The sequence below is a fragment of the Dendroctonus ponderosae genome, unplaced genomic scaffold (genome assembly GCF_020466585.1).
Source record: "Dendroctonus ponderosae isolate FM_Combo_2020 unplaced genomic scaffold, Dpon_F_20191213v2 Dpon_F_20191213_1, whole genome shotgun sequence".
In the NCBI taxonomy this organism is placed as follows: domain Eukaryota; kingdom Metazoa; phylum Arthropoda; class Insecta; order Coleoptera; family Curculionidae; genus Dendroctonus; species Dendroctonus ponderosae.
Genome location: NW_026017110.1, coordinates 16,595,649 through 16,616,720, shown reverse-complemented (window position 1 = coordinate 16,616,720; position 21,072 = coordinate 16,595,649). Strand labels below are relative to the sequence as shown.

At 32.7% G+C, this 21,072-nt stretch overlaps 2 protein-coding genes across 4 annotated transcripts in view; both read left to right on the top strand.

The window, feature by feature from the left end:
- Nucleotides 1–230: 230 nt before the first annotated feature.
- Nucleotides 231–21,072, top strand: part of LOC109540940 (protein hu-li tai shao) — a gene marked incomplete at its 3' end in the record, with an annotated part of 43,453 nt that continues 22,611 nt past the window's right edge. For both annotated transcript variants that reach the window (XM_048670725.1, XM_048670724.1), the window contains 3 exon segments: nt 231–598; nt 18,895–19,093; nt 19,698–19,848. In XM_048670725.1, coding sequence (XP_048526682.1) covers nt 18,914–19,093; nt 19,698–19,848 — 331 coding nt within the window.
- On the top strand, nt 608–7,731 carry LOC109545862 (serine/threonine-protein kinase 3). Of its 2 annotated transcripts, none has more exons than XM_048670729.1 (2): nt 608–821; nt 6,103–7,731. In XM_048670729.1, the coding sequence occupies exon 2, from the start codon at nt 6,218–6,220 to the stop codon at nt 7,649–7,651; it is 1,434 nt and encodes a 477-aa protein (XP_048526686.1). In that variant the 5' UTR covers nt 608–821; nt 6,103–6,217; the 3' UTR covers nt 7,652–7,731. The 2 variants fall into 2 exon arrangements, with proteins under 2 accessions (XP_048526686.1, XP_048526687.1); XM_048670730.1 differs by lacking the exon at nt 608–821 and adding an exon at nt 835–1,373.

Sequence of the window (21,072 nt, the reverse complement as noted above, 5' to 3'; positions counted from 1 at the left end):
AAGTTTGTAAAATTGTGACAAACAATTTGAAACAAAAGAACAAAAATGTTTTTGACAAACTTCAGATTAATTTCCAAAAAATTCCTGCCAAAATTAAACGTTTCGCTCCATAGTTGATCTTCTTAACAGTTTAATTTCAAAAAAACTTTACAGTTTTTCCACCAAAGCTAGTTCATATCTCGGACATGAATTTCCTGACACATGAATACGTGGCAACGTTGGCCGTACGTCTTCTGGGACGAGTCGACGCAGTGCGTATTGCACTAAATGGCAAAGCGTAAGTGTAATTGAGGTGGAAGCAAATAGTCGTTGAGTTGTTTTGTAGGTGTCCGTGAAAGTATTGAAGGGGTTCGCGTTTAATTAGTTGAACATTAATTTACCCAAAGCCAAGCACTGACGGTTGACCTTGTTTTGCACAAAAACGGACCAATTTCAATCAAAAAGCTCTCGTGAGTCCTGTTGGGGCGTAGCTAATCTGTCGCTTTAGTGACATTAGTGGTGAATATTTTCGGCTGTGCCCGCCTGATCGTTTACCTGTCTTGCCTGTGATTACCGTTTACCGGTAAATCGTTGGACTATCGGCAAAACACACCAAACGGTAAGAATTTACATGAAACCTGTTTTTGAAAATGTTTTCGCCAGTAACCGTCACTGTTTTCTCTGGATGGCAACAATGTGATTAACTTTTTGACGTCAGGGTGTGTCAAGTGTTCATCGGCTCATCCATATATTGAAAATTAAATTTAAAATAAAAGTAATCAAATTGTGCCGGTTGAATGTTCTGATTGCCAATTGATTTTTAATCTCATTACATCAGAAAGGTAAATTGTGAAACACCGGCGACTTGAGGTTTGGGGTAAAGGTCAACAACACACTTATTAATTGGGTTAAGCACATTCAAATAAACTGATTAATTCATCCCTCGGTGTTACGGGAGTGCGATCGGGCTACTAAATATTGTCCAAACTTGAAATGTCACATAATTGTGACATTTTTTGGTTTATTTCAGGTTAGAAAATCGTATTTTTGTCATTTCTAGTGGATTTTTAAGTGCCAAACGGCTTTCAAATTTCCTTCTAAACAGCGATTGTTTTGGATTGAACATAGTCAAATAGTTAAACAGCTTAATTAATTCTTACGGGTTAAAAAAGTGTCAACGCTGGAAACGTCGAAAATTAAAGACATTTTTTAGGTTGTAAAACCGCATTTTTATAACTTTCAATAGATTTTTAAACGCCTCAATACTTCGGGTTTTTTTCACGTCGACCTAGAAACCCGAAAAACTTGCCAGTTTCAAGCAAAACAAATTAATTCCTTAATGCTTAGTGGCTGCCATGAGACGACAAAAGGTCAATACTGAAAACGTCAAAAAGGTAATCACATTTTTATGTGCCTTTAAAGTGAAAACACACGAATACACGAAACTCATTTTTAGATCTTATAATGCTTTGACATTGTTCTCTTAATGATGGTTCTCCAGATGAAACCCATTTGAATTAACAGATTAATTGATTCCTAAGTGTTAAGTGCATGTCACTTGACAAAATGTTGCCAAAACTAATAAACGTCAAAGAGTCATGATATTTTTATGTGTCTTTGAAGGGAAACACCTGTTTATAACACCAAATTCATTTTTAGATGTTATAATGCGGTGACATTGTTCTCTAAATGATAGCTATCTAGATTAAACCGATTTGATTAAACCTATTAGTTGAATCTTAAGTGTTAAGTGCATGTCACTTGACGAAGTGTCAAAACTGAAAACGTCAAATATTCATGACATTTTTTATGTCCTTTTAATGTAGGAAAACACATTTTTATAAAACCAAATAGATTTTTACATACCAAAATGCCTGACATTGTACTCGGAAGGACGGTTATTTAGATTAAACGTGTTTGAATAAACATATTAATCGACTTCGAATATCAGTCGATGGTGTTAAGTGAATTCCACTTTACGACAAAACGACAATTTCAACTGAAAAAACGTCAAATAATCATAACTTTTATGTGTATTTCAGGTTGAGGATATGTATTTTTACAGCTTCAAATAGACTTTTAAATGCCGTAATACTTTAACATTGTTGCTCTCCAAACAACGAATGTTTAGGTTAGAGCTTGAAGTGTTTAAAATAATAATTTTTCCGTTGTAATTAACGATTAAAATTTCGCATTTTTGCTCTACGTTTATACATTTTTACGACTGTCGAAACAAAAGCAAAATGGCACATATGAGGGACTTTGGCGCGCTAGTGTGACGTAAATATTTATTTAGAATTATCCTATAAAAAAACAGTAAATGTGCTTTGAATTCGTGTGGAAATTGTGGAGTTTAAAACTTTATTGATTTAGGAATATCGTTATTTTGTGTGATATTTATTGAACATACAGTTGAAATTATACCAAAATTTGAGATAACTGGTTTTTTAAACGCCAAAGGCGCAATAGAGAAGATCCAATATTCTGAATCTAAAATCGATTTTCTCCAGGAAAACCATCATTTTTAATACAAATGAAGTCAACATGTGTATTTGCCACAGTAACTCAGTTCTCTATTTTCCGCTTGATTTAAAATTTATCTAATTTTCTGGAATTTTTGGCTGGTCAAATTTCAATTTGAGCAGTTTACCATAGAAGTAAAATTCTGTTCTCAGGTAGGCACAGAAAGATCGTTTTTACAAAACTTCCAGTGATTTAAGTTTTTCGAATTCATGAATATTCTGTGCAATCTAGTTCCTAACTGCAACCAATATATTTTCTACATTTTGATCAATAACGAAAAACAGAAACTCCACCGATAAAAAAATGCTTTTACATTTTTTTTCATATCCATATCCATACATATTTTTAACTTATGTAATATGGATTGAATTTAATATAATCCAATACCTCTACTGGGGGAGTGCTTTCTAAGTGATGGACTCGGATCAAATTACAATAATTACAATGAACAATAATACTTTTATGACTTATGCGAAATGTGTTTACGTTTAATGAACTGCAAGAAATGCCTTTACTGAGTTTAGTAATTTATTGCACGTACACGTGTACGAATGTAATGATACGAAAAGGAAAAACTGTACTTTGTCTTGTTACCCATATACCATAAAACGGACATCGACCGAGACGTTAATTCCTGGTACTTTAACAACTAGCTGTACTTTTATTTGCGGAAAACTCTTTAAAAGGTATTGCAATTCCATTAGAATAAGTACTACATGCCCCAATGGATTTCAACTTTTTTTTTCAATTACTCGTTGGCTCAACCACGTGACAAATAGCATCACCGATTTTTCAGTTTTTGTCTTGTTCGAACAATAGTTCCCAGGTTAGGAATTTCATCATTGTTGTGACCCACTTTTCTTTATTAAAAAATTGTGTAAAATTTCCGTTCCGCTTTGTTTCATTATTCTTTACTTTTCGGAACGTTTTGGTGGCAAAAAATTAATAACAGTTGGTAATTGATTTTTAATGGAGATTACCTGGGTCAGTTGCATTTCCTCCAACCAAAAAATACAATATTAATATAATCAGTGAACGCCCATGATCCTATCCTGCTCTTTGTTATCAAGTTCGTATTATAAAGGATGATCTCATCTCACATTCAGTGCAAAAGTTGTTTGTTACACAACATTCTATGTTGTCTCCTGTTTGTTTCGCAATACTGTTTCACTAAAAAGTTATGTAGAATTTTTTTTATTGTTATAAATTTACTTAATGCGTTTAGGTGTTTGATGAAATCATTATTTTGGCTCATCTAATTGTATTCAATTGGTTTTATAATAGTGATAACCGCTATCTATTACGATATTGCGAATTTTGACTAACACTAGTCATTTTTAATACCGATGTAAACGAAGTTCTTTCTAAATATCATTGCTCCAGTGACTGGAAGGTGCAGTCAACACTTGTTTTCATAACTTTTATGTGTTTAACTACATCCAACGTGGTACTTTCAGTAAATTTAACCCGACCTTCAGATTATTATATTGGGTAGTAATTGGTTTTATTTCGGAGATTTTTTGAATTTTTGTCTAATCTGTATTTATCTTTGAGAGCATAATTTTATATACATACATGGCACCTTATCTTCAAAGTATAGAGACCCTTAATTCCTCATAACAAGTTACGACAGTAAAATATTATCTTCTATTGCATTTGCGTGCTTATTTTCTTACTTACTTTAGTAAACTTTATGTTAAGAGATGGCTTATTTAGTGGGCAATATTTTGTTTTGTACTTGATACGGGCACATTGTATTTATGGTATTAAAAGATTCGACTGTAAAAAGATGTATCTCGCTTGGCTCATAATTCGACCAGTCACGGTGTTGATATTCAAAAAAGGCAACAATTTCGAGCAACGGTATGTTCGTAAATTGATTGTTTCCTGCAAACTATTGGAAAAGTTGCTTTAAAGGCCTTAACTTTCTAGTTTTCACGAAAATTTAAAATTTTGGAACCGGTTGAGCAGTAAAGATGTAGCTTTGTGTGGATTCTTTATTAAACTGTCTAATTTATTTATTATAATCTGCAAAAATTATTTGGTATTAACTGGAAAAGTATCATTTATAAAATGGGCACATAATTCATAACATTGTTGCTATATCAAAATTTCGAAATTTTTCTTGGTTAACTACTAGGTTGAATCAAGACCGAAGAGCCAGAGTTAAAGGACATTTTTTAAGAATTAATAGTTCATAAAATGCTACATATTTATTACTCTTACGTTCAACACTCCAATGAAATATTCCCATTATAAGTGAGAAACTAAAATTTTGTGATGAAATGTTTCGGCTAGAAAAGTTACGTTAGATGACTATTTACTGAGCGCATAATTCACAGATCTGTACCTGTGTATGTGTACTTTTATAATGATTGTATGTACCTAATATCTTATCGATCGAACAATTTTTATTAGCAAATTAAAAGTGAATTTCTCTGTTTCTAGCGTCTAAGATCCATATTTGCTTTTTAGATAACTGTTTCAAAAGTGTAAATGTGTGATGGAATATAACAACTTACGTAAAATACAAAGTACATATAAATTATACATACTACATAGAATCATGTACAAATGAATGCGGAAAGTTCATGTTTCTGACTACTTTAATAATTTATTAAATAATAAGTTGCGGATTATCATTCGAAATACATACTCGTGTATATTTAAATATTTTAATTTTATAGGAGTTTTTTCTAATAGATACTAACTAATAATCTAACTACTAATAATTTTTTTAGAAATCACATACCTAAATGTCTAAATTTTCCAAAAGTTTATTCCGATAGCAAATTGCAGCAGATGCAAGGCTCTTATCACTATATTTCGTGGGTTTATAGCTAAAAGTGACCAAGTCCAAAATTGCCGTATTTGTGTTTGTTGATCAAGTAATAAAAAAAAAAATATACATATTTGTGTTCAAAAACTGATGAAGTCCCCCAAGGCCAGACAAACAGGTGCACTAAAATATATTTTTAATGACCAAGTTTCCAAAAGGATAAAAGTGCATTTACCAAAATTTGACATCTTAGACCTGGTCTATTGGTAGAATTTTTTACTTTGTATGTGCTAATAATAAATTGGTCATTAATCACGTGTCTGCAAAATTTGGTTAATTATGCTGAATTTTAATGTATGACATTATACATCGATTATTTATTTCTATCTGAAAAACTATTAAAAACATTTTATCAGAAAGACCACACACTTCCATATGATTATGAAACCTACCTGTATAATCGTATTATTCAACAGTTTTACTAAGCTAGGAAGGTTTACCTTGTTTGTCCAAAAGTGCAACTCTTATGGGTTCTTTACGTATCAAGTGAATATAATGATCATACTTTTGGAAGACCAACTTGCATAAGTTTTCTTGCATATTGAATGGATGTTTCAAATCAAGCAAATTTCACCGTGCAGATACTAATCGAAAGAACGGATACTCAATATTCTAATCTTGGTAAATCAGCCAAGCGCGCTTTTTGGTAGATATAAAAGAACTAACTGTTTTACTAACCTTATAGTAAATGTAGTAATTGTTTGACTTAACAACCGATCAACGTACACAGCCTATTTATTGCCATAGGGTAATCTTTTTAGGTTTGGATGATCCAGGAAGTGGATACCATCGAAAACCTAAAAGCATGAACTAAGAGGCAAACGGAAAGGCATCAGTTACTCATTCTTGTGCTTCATCAATCAGGATCGAACGGAAATGTCCGCCAGCAACTTGAAAATGCTTAGTGAGGAAAGTCTCACTAGACAGCCCGAGGAGGTTTTTGATATCATTTGTAAGCTGGGAGAAGGAGCTTATGGTAGTGTTTATAAAGCTTTGCATAAAGAATCTGATAGTGTTGTAGCCATTAAACAAGTACCATTAGACACAGATTTGCATGAAATTATCAAGGAAATCTCCATAATGCAACAGTGCGACAGCCCATATGTTGTGAGGTATTATGGAAGCTATTTTAAAAATACTGATCTATGGATCATAATGGAATATTGTGGAGCAGGCAGTGTTTCTGATATTATACGTCTCAGAAAAAAGACCTTAACAGAATGCGAAATAGCCACCATTTTATCGGATGCTCTAAAAGGGTTGGAGTACCTCCATTCCAATCGAAAGATCCATCGAGACATCAAAGCAGGGAATATTCTTTTGAACACGGATGGACATGCAAAGCTAGCAGATTTTGGGGTTGCAGGACAACTAACCGAGACTATTTCCAAAAGGAATACAGTTATTGGTTCCCCTTTTTGGATGGCTCCCGAAATCATCCTGGAAATTGGATACGATTGCGTAGCAGATATCTGGAGCATTGGTATAACAGCCCTTGAAATGGCCGAGGGCAAACCACCTTACGCAGATATTCATCCAATGAGGGCCGTGTTTATGATTCCCACCAAGCCTCCTCCGTCTTTCCGCGATCCAGATCGATGGAGTGCCGAATTTATCGATTTCGTCAGTGTATGTCTGGTGAAAAATCCTTGTGATCGAGCTTCAGCTACCGATCTTATACAGCATCTGTTTCTGCAAAAATCCGGTGGAGCTCAAGCGCTGGCTCAGATGATTTCAGAAGCTTGTGATATCCGAAAGAATCAAAACTACAGCAGAGTGCTTTTGCATGGACAACACAAGAAGACTGTTGCTGATGCTGATGCGGAGGCTACTTTAGTGCCAAGTAAAACACCCAGCCAAAGTGCCACCATGGTGACTTTGCAATCTGATTTGGGTACAATGGTGGTTATAAATAGCGACGACGAAGATGGTGAAAGAACAATGAAGTCTGAAGAGACTAAAAAATATAAGCCGTTATTTTTGGAACATTTTGACCAAGCTGAATCGGAACAAGGTTCTAAAGACGCAGCGGCCCATCCGAATTTTGCCGTTTCATCTAGTGGAGCAATCGCTCAACAGTCCCAAAGCAACTTGGAACCTCTCGATGTTAAACTGCAACGAATCAAACCCGTTAACACCGATTTTAGTTTTCTGAAGGATTTGTCGTATGAAGAATTGAAGGAACGGTTTGATCTTTTGGACACTGCAATGGAAAAGGAAATCGAGGAGCTACATACTCATTACATTTTGAAAAAACAACCAGTAGAAAATGTGATTCATAACAAGAGAGAGCGAAACAGGAATTTTTAAGTAGACTAAGTTTTTTACGCTGTGACGAGGTCTTTGGGCTTTTAGATAATGCTTAGTGGAAATAGATGTTTTCATTTCAACTTGGATGTGTTTTTGTTTTCTTTGATACTTATCTTTGTTTGTTAAGTCCATGTTGGAATTGGATTGTCCCCGACTAATATAAAAAAATCGTAAAGTGCTTATATGATAGCGAATTGGGTCCCACGTAGTCCAAGTATTTGCACAATTTTGTTAAACAAAATATTTATGACTGCTTGCTAAAAATAGAATTCCCATAAAGTGACTGAGTGACCTTGTCACATCTTCTTTAAGATGTATCCTCTATTTTATCCGGTCAACTATGTTCTCGATTAGTGGACTGGGTAGTTTTGGCGTACTTTGTTTTTGTGGGAATTAATTAAAATATTTATCAATGACTAATAGTTCAGTCTCCATGGGACGTTTATTTTTAACTCTAACATTACCATTGAGGATGATATTGAAACAACTCCGAAAGCTTAGATGCAGGGGTTGCAAACAAGTCGACCAGACCACCTGTACATACAGCAGAAAGTCATTTTTTAAATTTGCTTGTTTCGAAAATAAAGTCTTAGGCCGTCAAGCCCCATTAGGAAACGTTCAGTCCCAGCTGATGAGGAGGAAGAGTATATCAGGATGGCACAAATTGAGTAACCTAAAGGCCCCACTTAAATTAGGAATAATAATAAAGGAAATTAAATACATTCATTTCACTTTCAAGTTTTCTTTGGAAACAAATATGCACCAATTCTACCACTAGTATAATCGGAAGCAGGCAATTATTGAAAAATTGTGAATTAATCTAGGACAAGACAGCGATTTTCTTCTACCTTTCTCGAATGTTGCTATAATTAATGATCCTGGTGAAGAACCAGTAATGTAATAAACACATCGCCCCCATCCTGGAAAGTTCAATGACATTTAAATGAACATTCAGTATTCAGTTTTATTTTATTCTAATGCCTTTGTTGCAGCGACGCCTTTGAAAATGATTGTGCTTTGGTTATATTTGTTTGATGTGCGTTCTTCTGCGACAGATTCGAATTTATTCATATTTTTAGAACACATTTAACCTGTCGTATTAAACATTTATTTTTCATTCCATCAACATGCTTGAGGTTTTTGATGTAGTGCTTTTGGACAGAAAATCAGTTTAAATTAATTACGCAAAAAACTTATGAAATATATGTAGAAGAGAAAAACTTATACATTAGGCAATATAGTTTATTTGAAAACGTCAATATTTTGCATTTGCTATACATAAAATTTAATACAATAATGGCAAGTGGGTACTCACTTAGTCTATAGAACACAATTGATCTTTTGCCTTGGATTTTATGATTAACTAATTATAGTAAAGGGTAACTTCACTAGTAATTGCCTATATGAAAATGGGTTTTTATGAAGAAAAATAGAAAAGCTATTAAGAACCTTTGTGTGCATAAAACATGCACAATAAAAAAATATTCCAACAACTGCTATGCAAATAACAAAAAGTACCTGTACTTATTTATTATTTAATTTGCCTAAAAGAAGCAACAGCCTTACATGTTCTGACAATGAAGAATGGTAAATGCATAAACATTGCTTGCCTTTTAACGAATGACACTCACATTTAATTAATTGAATATTCATTTCCACTAGCCAACATTTTTTTCTAATATCGTGATTGATCAATTGATCAAAAGCTAAACAAATCACGTGTTTTCAAGTGAATATGCTAGATGCTTGATTCCATCAATTTATTTTTTGTTTTGTGTATTGATTAATTAAACAGCATTTGGATTAAAATAACTGATATAACTTTCTTTGCGCATGTATTATTCACCGTCTAACGACTGCATTTCATTTCTAATCAATATTATTATTTGGTGCAAATATTTGAATGAATCCCGCACTATTGATCTCGACATCGAACAAGTGGCAAATCAAATCCGACATATTTAAATCCAATACAGACTTCAAGTCAATGAAAATCCTCTACCTAATACCTGTAAGTAGATAATGTTGTTCAAGATGAAGGTTAAGGAATTTCGAGGTTTTTGACTCCGAAAGCTTTTGTATTATGACTGTAGGCTATTTTAAAAATAAATGGTTATTTTGGTTTTTGTTTGGAAAGAACCGGCTTGTTTATCCTTTACCCAATTTATTATTAAACCGACATATACAATTAATATCGCTTTCAATTATTGCTGTGAATTGAATTAATGTAATCGTCCTAAATCCAACTGTGTTATATTAACTAGTTTTGATAAAGTAATGAATAAATATATTTTTACATGAATTACAGTCGTTTGAATGTCAGAACTTGCAATAATCCTTTCCCCCATTCCCAACTGAATAATATATTTTCAATCTGGGGACAAGAGTAATTTCAGTTTTTTTTTAGAAAGGAAAAGCGTTTTTAAACGTTTATAATAACGTCACAATCCGCGATGGATCGAAGAAATACATCCACTAGAAAAAGCTCATTTATTTCTTAATTTTTTACAACTTTCATCAGATAGACTAAACCTTGGCTAGATGTTTTAAATTGCTTTTCAGTATCAACTCCAGGTAGAGTCAACATTACATTATTACTTCGCCTGACTATAATTATATTTTTTTTTGTGTAACTGGCGAAAAAGATAAGATGCTTAATATTATATTTCTTCAAGCAAAACAACGAACTTTCAGTTCAATGCGAGATAAATATGGGTTTTATTGAATGGGAACTCGTTAAACCGCATTTATATTACATTTATGTACTTAGATTATGAAATTTGATAAAGCGTCGTTAATACTGACAAATTTCATGATTTATCGTTTAGTTTCGTATCATTCCAGGTCATATGCCACATAGATTGTCACTATTTAATTTATCCACCACATACGTGTGTGTGTGTATAAGTGAACTTACACTAGGAAAACCATACGGGTATTGTTGAATTGAAGTGTCTATAATTATGTTATTATTTAACTATTTCGTATTTAAATCAGGCATCAAATACATTTAAGAAATCGCCAATAAAAACAGCAAAATTGTCGCAGAAGTATTAAATATTACTAGCTGAAGCTGTTCTGTTTGTTATTGGTTCTGTTCCAATAACTATAAACGCCCATTTCGTGATTATTACTATGTTCCTATCTATTTTAATCGTGTGGTTACGTTGAGCGTTTAAATTAAATTAACTACTTCACTAATTTAATGAAGTGGTTATTGCATGTTTTTGTAATAATTTATTTTTAATTAGTAATATTGAGCAATATAATAAATATAGGCCCCTATATCAATGTAGAAAAACCTATTGCAAATCCGGGGACATACATTATCGTGTACTATTTCGAATTTCAATTACATGCACAATTATATTCGATTTGATTGGTTCTCCTACTAGTTAAGCTAGCAGAAAAATGAATAATATTCAGGATCTAGGTGCATAATACAGACTGTTTGATACCAACATTGTATCTGTATTTCAATTAAACCTTTGGTCAAATATATCATTTTATATCTTTTTATTTATTAAAGGGTTTTTATAAGTAATTACGTTCTATTATCCCAGTAAAACAATTCTATGACGCCTATTTATATTTGCCATTGTACAGTGTTTCCTTAAAATATCCATTGAAAATCAATAGCACTGAAGCTATCTATAATTCTGTTATAACGGGACTATTTACTTTCATACTGTGCCAATTTCCAATTCCATATAAGTATAGAGTCTGCCAGTAGCGATAAAAATACTGTCACTTCATATTAATAACCAACAAAACAAATTTAAGGTGCAAAGCATGGTAATTAATTAAGAAAGTAAGTTCTTGGTAGATATTGATGTCGGAAAAGTAGACAGTATTCAAACAGTTTGTATTGAAATAATATTATGATTTGTTGGCAGACTGTTGAAGTGAAACTGAAAAGAGGGGAAACATTAATAATAATCTGAAAATAATACAAACATGTATGGCAACAATGTGATAATCCTTACAGGCTAGAAACTGGCGAGTTTTTCCTCGATTGCGTAAGTTTTATTATTTAAAAATTATACAATTTTTAATTTAATTTAAATTTTAACCGCCAGTTTCGTTTACACATATGAATGTTTCTTCAATTAAGTGATCAAAGTTCTTCGATAAAATGTCACCGTTGAATCACTACAAATAAAAAAATCGGAGTTTTGTTAACTCGAAGCCTGCAATGTTTAGATTAAATAAATATATATGTAATTGAAATGATTCATTTATTTCAGTTTTAAAGCTAATCTCTATTTGACTAGCCTATATGAATAAACATGCCATTATCAAGAGGATAACGAAAACAAACAAAACATATTTAAGTAAAGTCACACATATGTTTGAAAGTTTATCTGAATTGCAAATAGCGCGAATTACACCGCGCTTTTAATGTTTTAATCATCGTCAGGATTAGACTATTAGTTTATGTTATGAAATAAACATCTACCCGTTAATGAATTGTATAAATTCCTTACAGTTATTAGCTCTTGTTTAACCATTCATTGTTATCTAGGCTGAGTTCAAACGGATTTATGCATGTTTAGTATTGAAAGTTTAGAAATATCTATTAAGGACGAAAATTTTGAAAATTTAATTTCCATTAAATGTTCAAAACTTTCGTAATTGTTGCTTTTGCAATTAGAATTTAACCTGTACAGAAAATATTTGTAACTTGTAACAAATTAGGGCAAGTTTTGCAGTAATTTGGCGTGATATTCGTGTAGGAGCGGAAATAATTGTCAATTTTTCAGGCTACAATGTAAACGTTGAAGCTGTAATGGAATTAATTTAGGATTTTTTGGTTCGGTTCTAGTTCAGTTCTTATTTTTGCAGCGAAAAACAAATAATTATGTCAAGTAAATGAGTTTGTCTCCCTCATGAATATACTTCATCAAGCAGCTTTAATAATGAGTTGTTAATGTTCTTGATTAAGCATCTTTTATTTCTGCTTGAGCACTATAAGACTTAATTCCACTTTATCCTGCAGACAAGCTGATTTATTAAGCCTGAGTGGTTCTTCTGAAAAACACTAAATTATTTGTTTATGATTTTTTTCATGTTGAATGTTTGTTTCACTTTTCCAAACTTTCTGCTAATTAAATAATGGGCACATGTATGCTTTAAATGATCTCTCTACTAGTGGAATTTCAATATAGGTTACGTAAATAATGAAATCGTGCAAATTCGTTCCATTACGTTTCACAGCCATAAAATGCCATGGTAAGTCCAAAGAGAAAACCGTCTCGAACAAGTTGTCATTTATTGCGTGCGATATCGATTTTCATTAGCTTCTATGTGTCGTTAACCCCCTTTTTAATTGGAAGCTTAATTCAATTAAATGTACAGTATTGGTTAGATTTTCTATTAAACTTTTTGCCTCTCGTCCTCTCATAATAACTTAGATTGTTAATGTTTTTCCTCGTTGTGCCCTTCATCTTCACATTTGGAACTGAAAAACTCTTACGCTGCATTTTTATTTTAATTTTTTAAATTATGGCTGTTATAAATGCGAAGTCTAGAAGCAAATGCGTTCATTTTTTTGTACCTAATCGTTTAAAGGAGATTTTCAAATGTAAGTGTCATAAAATTTTAAAAATTTACATCAGCACTTATATTTTGTTAATCAACTGCTGAAAAAATGAATGATAAATTATATTTCTTTCGTAAGAATTAAATAAAAGTAAACAGACTCTCAGCAATTTTATTGCAACGAAAGCTTAAACCGTGGCGTTAAACAATGCAGCAATTTGTATGATAAAGTGTAATCATCATTTAAGTCATGAGTCATCATATAGGGTCTAGTGTACGGTTCTGGAATATGCGAAATAACTTTTATGAGCCTTCCGTGATAATATATAAAAGGAAGGGCCTCAAGGTTTAATACAGAGTCATTTCATTAACCCAGTTTTATGTTATCGCCTTTCTAATAAGCTTCTGTTGCTCTTACATGCCAGTTCTTATTTGTATGCCAATATTATCTAGTTAATGTATTTATTTAAGCGATTTATTGCGGAAATTAATATTGATGACAATGCGATGGAACTGGAAATTGCTGTCGTTTAGATGTAAGGAAATAAATCGTAATATCTTGTTAAGTGCTCATTGAACATAATATCATCTAACCTTAATGAAAATGTTATCGAACATTGACAATAAAATATTCCAGATTAACATTATCGAATATTTCAGACATGGAGTTCTATTCCGCGTCTTCTAAATACCTACATTTTGAAGAGACGATGATAGTAAGTTCGTTTGATGCTGAAAATTATGTTTTATTTGTTAAAAAAATTGTTGGCGAGTTCCAAAGTTTTCATCAACCTAAAATAATTTAGAAAACAGACAAATATTTCATTAATAACTATTTTGTTCTTCTCAATGTCCTTCAGTGCTTTTCGCCTTTCCAAGCAGCTACATTTACCCCTTGGAAGGCATTAATATTTAATTCCCTTACCACTAAAGTTTTTTTGCTGTTTTAGGTAATTACAGCGATTAGAATCCTTACTCTTGTATTTCTATCAGTTAATTACGACACTCCCTGTATGGATAAACGATAGTTAAATGAATCGTTGCCCAACTGGTCGTTCTATGAAATAATACAGTATTTATACAGCCTCGAGATAGTGAGGTATAGGCTCGTCTGTTGATTATGTTTCGAAGTGATAATTGCTAGTCTTGTTTGAAAGTTCAATGACTTCGGCCTTTAATCGATCATTTTTCGTCGTAGAGGGTTTGCTGTTTGAAAAGTTGCTTCAAATTGACCACATACATAATACACATGTACATTTATTTCAACGGAATTCGTGCGACTTGAATGCATATACCAAATGAGTCTTTTGTAAATATTAGGGCCTGAGAACGAACGTTTAAAGGAACTGATGATTTGCTTTAATTGTTTTCTGTTAGCGTTTCACGCAATGTTTCCTACCGACCAGCACAAAATGAGTATTTAATGGCTAATAAAGCAAACAAGTTCATTGTTGCACCCGACTTCCGATCTTGCAAGTTTTTTTAAGTTACCTTTTTAATTTTTAATTGTTTAACCCAATGCTTGCGCAACGCCTTTGCCAGTGCAATTCAACTCGTTATCATGTTGTATGATTTTTCTTCTAGTAGATGTTTAAGACTTAGGGATTAATAAAACTAAAAATCTTTCAACTAAAATATGAAAAAAAGAATGAAAAAAACTAAAATTCTTTTCAATATAGTACCTACAACTCTTCTAGCAGTTTGCTTTTGGTTATCGTTTGTGGGTCGAAAAATTATATTGCAAATGCACCTGGATTAGCGAATCCTCAGAAAAGTTACAAGGAAAATCCTGAAGTATTAGTTAATTGATTACAAATTAGCAATTTATTACCTAAATACGATGATGAAATGAGATAAGATGGGCAGATTAGCCCGAAATGCCTTTTTTTAAATATAGATTTGACAATTTATTCCTTTCATTAGCACCGAGCCTTTTTCCAACCATCTTCTGTACATTTTAAAACGAACAGATAACACAAATTAAAACTGATGAAAAATGAATAAAACATTTTTTTAAGTGGCAAGAACATTTTTCAAACAATCACATAATTCATGTTGCATTACTGTTATCAATTTTCCATGTCATTAATTTTCAAGTTTAATACATAAATATATTCTTCAAATCTAGAATGTACCGTTGACATCTTCAGTGCATCTGGGATAAGATTAACCGCGCGAAATGCATTACAAATATACATTAATGTTGTTTTTCGTTGACCATATGGTGGTTATTCCTATGTTCAGCTGTTAAAGACACTGCCCAACGCATTAAATAAAAGCTTTTGCAAGTTTTATGACCTGCATATTGCCAGTTTATTTGATTTTGCGTACTATAATTTGAGAGGATTACAATTTAATTGCCGGCAGATGATTGTTTTGGCTTTACAAAAAAGTAGGAATTAACGGGCATACGAAAATAGTCAATAATTTACATTTTATTTCATGTTTTTGTTAGGCTTTTTAGATTTTTTTAGATTGCTAAAAAACTTTCACTACTGATGTGATTCTATTACTAGTGCGGAAATAATTACCTAACAATAGTTTAGTAGCAATCAAAGGTATATTMCTTGCACAATTGCTTCATCTCTATAATMTTCGGCGGTTCTCATTTGATCATCAGGCTTCTAATGCAAAAAAAAACATTTTTAATTGCAGGTAACAGATTTTTKTGAGCAGGCTTATTTTTTGATTGAAGAAAACCGGTTTAACGATGAKCTGTTTTTCGTTCTCATCGTAAAAGAGTTTCGTTGTTCTTTACGATTCTGCCCAAGGCATCGACCTCCACATGTTGCTTGAATTCCATTTTCAAACGGTCGATACCCCAGTCGAGCCGAGGATTGGCGCCTAAAAGCCTGGATTTTGTGAGGGCGAAAACCACCCTGATACGAAATTGGAAACTTTATTGATAGAGTTGTGTTTCATAAATCATGTCGCTGTGTTCTAGCTCCTCATGTCCTCATTGTCTGTGTCCTCAATTAACTAGATCCCGTACGTTCTAAGGAAGACATTGGGTATTGCTATCGATCGCGTTTAGAATTAAATGAATATATTCATATGTTTGCAGGGGTTGACACTTTGAGGGTTGGGTGCTATTGATTTCTTAACAGCCATTTCAATTTTTTTTATATCGATTTCCTGTTTGTTCTTACTTTACCTACGTTACACAAAATGGGTCTTTTCGCCTCTTCTATTTTCTAAGTAGCACGCCTGAATTAATAAATTGTCTAAAGACGCACCGGAAGTTCTGAAAAGTTTCCATCGTTCATTAAAACGAGCTACAAGTTTAACATGCCGAAGCTCCATTTCACAAGCCTTCATCAAGAATAGATGCAGTTGATCTTTCAAAGTCAGTTTTATTTTTAAGTCTTTGTATGTTTTTTCAAATCAGATTGCTAGACTGTTCTATAAATAGATTGCAAGGTCGTTACCATTTTCAAAATCCTAATATTTGGGGTAAACAGTTAAAAGAAATGCATTTATCTTGGCTGCGTTATTGGAGCATCTTATCTGCGGCTAATTTACCGTTTACCTGTTTCTTCACGTTTTATTGTTTATGCAATTTAAAAGAAGGTGCATATCACGCGATTACTTTAATTTGTACACGATTTAATGATAAGATTAGTCGCTTACAAAGTGGTATTTGAAATCGTGAGCTACAGTTTTTTAAAATTATTTGCTGGTGATTGAGACACGGTTCGTCACCAGATTATTTTATAGGATAATGGAAAAGGTGATTAAGGATACATTTTTTTAAATAGAAAATGGGGCAAAGGGGCGGTGTTATTTGGAAATAGAATGTTTTCATTGTCTTCCGTAGTTTCGTCTGATTCAACTGGAGGCAAATCAGGAAATATCGGAGGCCTATCTTATAATTTCCTGTTGGCTTAGACCAACTTCAGCTAAAAATTTAAATACGTTTTGGTATTTTCAAAACTATAGAGTTGAGTGAAGTTTCTAATGTATGACTTGAACTTTAGTTACGAACTGTTTTCCAAGCTTATTACATCCAGGTTCTGCATTTTGAAATAATATTTTTTTCCAAATTAATGTGAAGCTCGGAGGCAGCGAACCGAAGATTTTGTCGTCCTGCATTGAAACAAAGGCCATTTTAACAAGTAAACAAATCTCATTTCATGTAATTTTACTACTCGCTCATGCTTGAGAAGTTTAACGATTAAGCCAATGACTAACAGTTTAGCAGTTGTTCGCTTGGTTTTTTACTGCTAACCAAATTGGAGAAATAATTTTTATTTTGCCATAACCAACCGTTTACCAAAATGGACATTTGTCTGTTTAACTGTTGGTTTGCGTTTATTGTTGACCCAGAAAGTATGCAATATGATTATTAGTTTTTATTTAATTCTGTTATGAGTGTGGAATACGTTTACTCAGTGCAGTTTGTAAAGATCTAAAATAATGGCAATTGCAACGCTTTAATCCCAAAAAATAAATCATAGTATCGTCCCTAATATGATCGATAATCTAGCGAAGCTAAAGTGACTATTTTTTGTTCTTAAAAGCCTGTTCATGACCGACACTTTCTGTAAGGCACAACCGTGCGTTAAAATAACGGCCAACTTTTTTGACTTCTTTATGCTGCTGCTAACTATAATTATAAAAATATGTATTGAAAATCGAATTGTCAGGCTTGGTTTTCTTATTTGCGGTCGGTTTGGTCGGTATGGACATACTGCACTCGATGTTTATTTTTTAAATGGGTGTATAAATGTTCAACTTGTTTTAAATCGGTATTTTGCAGCTTGCACTTTAATTTTTACGATCATTGAGCACTGACAAATTTTTCGCGAGTTTCTGTTTCTGTGAGTTATTTTTTAACCACGGTAATTTATTTATAAGTGAATACATGTATTCGGTAATTAGTTTTATATAAAGGTTCTTGTGTGACTAACAGTAAAGTGCTTACTAAATTACAAAATAAATAATCAGACTGAATCCTATAATATAGTTTTGAACAATTCGCATTTAAATAGTTGTTCAGATGCTCTATCACGATGTAACGGGTTACTTCATCATCGATTTAGATTGGAATCGCATATTCAATGATTTGTGTTATTGTATTTGTGCAGAAATGACGGAGAGACAAACCGGTTTTTTTGTTAATTGGTTTACTTAGTTACAATCTAAAAAAATCAAGCGTACGTAAGATTTCTTATAGATTAGGAAAGTTCATTGTTTAGACTACGCCCATAATAAAACAGATCAATCATTACTTAAAGTCAAGAAACAATGTATTATTGCAGCAACTAAGAATGAAAATTTATTAAAAGACAACAGTACTTAATTCATCCACACAAAAAAACAACTTCTCTGTTTTTTTATACGGTTTTGTTTACTATATTGGTGCTTCATTGCCACAATCAATTTTTGGAAGTCAGAAACATCTGAAACGGATTAAAAAACGGTTCAAAAACGACTGTAGTTTCGGAAACTGGCTCATTTCAGTTTGCAGCAGGGAGACAGTTGATATTGAAAACTACTGTTGAAACAATTTAAAATATTAACAAACATATGGTGGGTTTAAATTTTTTGTGTATTTTTATTTCATTATCCCTACTGCATAAACAATGAGCAAAATAAAATGAAGGATTTTGCATTTTTTATAAGCCAATTAAGCTTTTACATGTTGTTTTATTTCAATGATTATTTTAACAATTTATTATTAATTTAACTTGTATTTCCAGATTGGTTAATTTTGCAAAAATGACGGATAGCAGTACGGCGGATGAGTTGCCGCCGCAAACAAACGGCATTGTGGACAACGGTTTACTGGACGATGAAGAAAGGGCTCGAATGCGTCCAGCAGACATCGACGCGGACGTCCGAGAAATGGAACGAAGGAAAAGAGTCGAATTAATCATGAATAGCAAGTTATTTCGCGAGGTAATATTAACCATTATTAATAAATAATATGCAGCATATGAAACATTGCTATTCAACAAGGCGAATTGGAAAAATTAGTAACTGTGACACAAAAGTATAGTTTTCTGAATTCGCTCTTCCATTGAGTAGAATTGGTCAATCAAGAGAAATCAATATTTTTTGAAATTGCGTGTTTTAGTTTTCGTTTGAAAAACAGATATAGATCATACAATTATTATTTTGAGAAGTTATCGGAAGAAATTAAGCATTCTTAAACAATGGTTTGATAATTAAAAAGCAGACAATTCGAATCGATTTACGACGCCTCAATAGAAGGAACGAACATTTTTTAACGAAACCTTTATGGAGAACACATTTTTACGCTGAACGATACGCACTCTAGCTTTTGGAAAAGCGATGTTTTATAATCATAAGTTTTAAGCTGGTGTTCATGTAACATTTCTTATTAATTTAGACAAGAGGTGCGAAAAGGCATGACAGAATGTTCGCATCGGCCTAAAGATAATTTTTTGACCTCGTCAAGAAGATCAATGACGCAAATTTTCAATCACTCACAAAAAATTCAGCTTATTTTGTCATTGGCTAATTTAAGATGTTGTTTTAGGAACTAGAAAGAATCATTGAGACCCAATTAAAAGACGGTTCAGGCACATCGGGCCTATTACAGCAAATCTCGGACATGGTTGGAGTGAATAAGCAGGCGGGGAATGTGTTTAAAAGTTCAAGCTGTGTGATACCGATTAATGATATTCGAGGTAAGAGGTTTTCGAAGTGAAAACCATCAGATAATCAAAGCGATTCCAGAGGCGCTTGCGACCACCCATCTATTTTTCATGTATAAAGGTCACAGCTAATCGTGTAATAGTAGTGGGTCATTTGTATAATATTATGCTAATTGAATGTTAGGTGTTTTGGGATGATTGAATAGTGGTAGTTTGGTCTGGTTGTGCCCAGTAAAGCAAAACATATTAAGCTAAAACAAGAACCATCTTGCAACCTAATCTACAGACTGTAATTATTGTATTGACCCAATTCATCGGGTGGTTTAGTCTTCCGGTTAATTCGTCGAAACAAAGCTTTCACCACAGACAAGCCAGCGGGCAATCAAACAGTCTTTCAGTTTAGAACAGACACGAGAAAGGCCAAGCACTTGATGCAATTAACAATGACTCAGGATTATGTAATTCTATAATTGCCTCGGGTTAACAGCTTCTATTTCTTTTAATCATATTAATGCAATGTTAAGTTTGGACTGATTATATTATTTGTTGTTGCTGTTCAAATTCTGCCTAGCTGGATGTCGTTAATTTTACATAATCAGTTCTTAGATCGACTTTAAAGATTTATGTCCTCCAACAGATGAAAGATTTTTATGTGGAACGCATGGTGTTTTGGCTGTATAAAAATGTTACAAACTGCAACTTGATTGTACTGTTATGGCCCATAACTACAGCATTTAAGTTTAATATATTTATATGACTCTCCTAAGTCTATGAACATGTCCCTACTGCACTAAAAGTAAACCACATTTTGTTGGAAAACTATAAACGACTTCTGCAGAACATTTGCTTTCTTTATAAGTTTTTCTTTTAATAATCTGGAAAACATGCTCTTCGAATTCAGTTTACTTGTGAATGGGTAAATTTTTCAAAAGCCATAGTTTGTCCTACTTCTTTGTATTACTAGACAGTTCTCTTTTGAAGAACTAAATATTAAGTAAAAAAAATCCAAATAGTAAAAATTTCATTTTAAACTGAGTCAAAACAGGGCATGGTATGGTTTAATTTAAAATTGTGTTATTGTGGCACCGAGATATAAATAACTAACACCATTCAAAGCCAATTTGCCGCATGATTTTAACCTTAATGTCAACTGCTATTACTTTATAATGCCTCTAATGAGTTATTTCCTAGGTTGTTCGTTTATAGACATTTGGAATATTTGTGGTCGGGCGATTCACAACAAGAAAACCCGTTGAA

What these genes read in the sequence shown, in the direction of transcription:
- LOC109545862 (XM_048670729.1), top strand. Translation starts at nt 6,218, where the DNA reads ATGTCCGCCAGCAACTTGAAAATGCTTAGTGAGGAAAGTCTCACTAGA.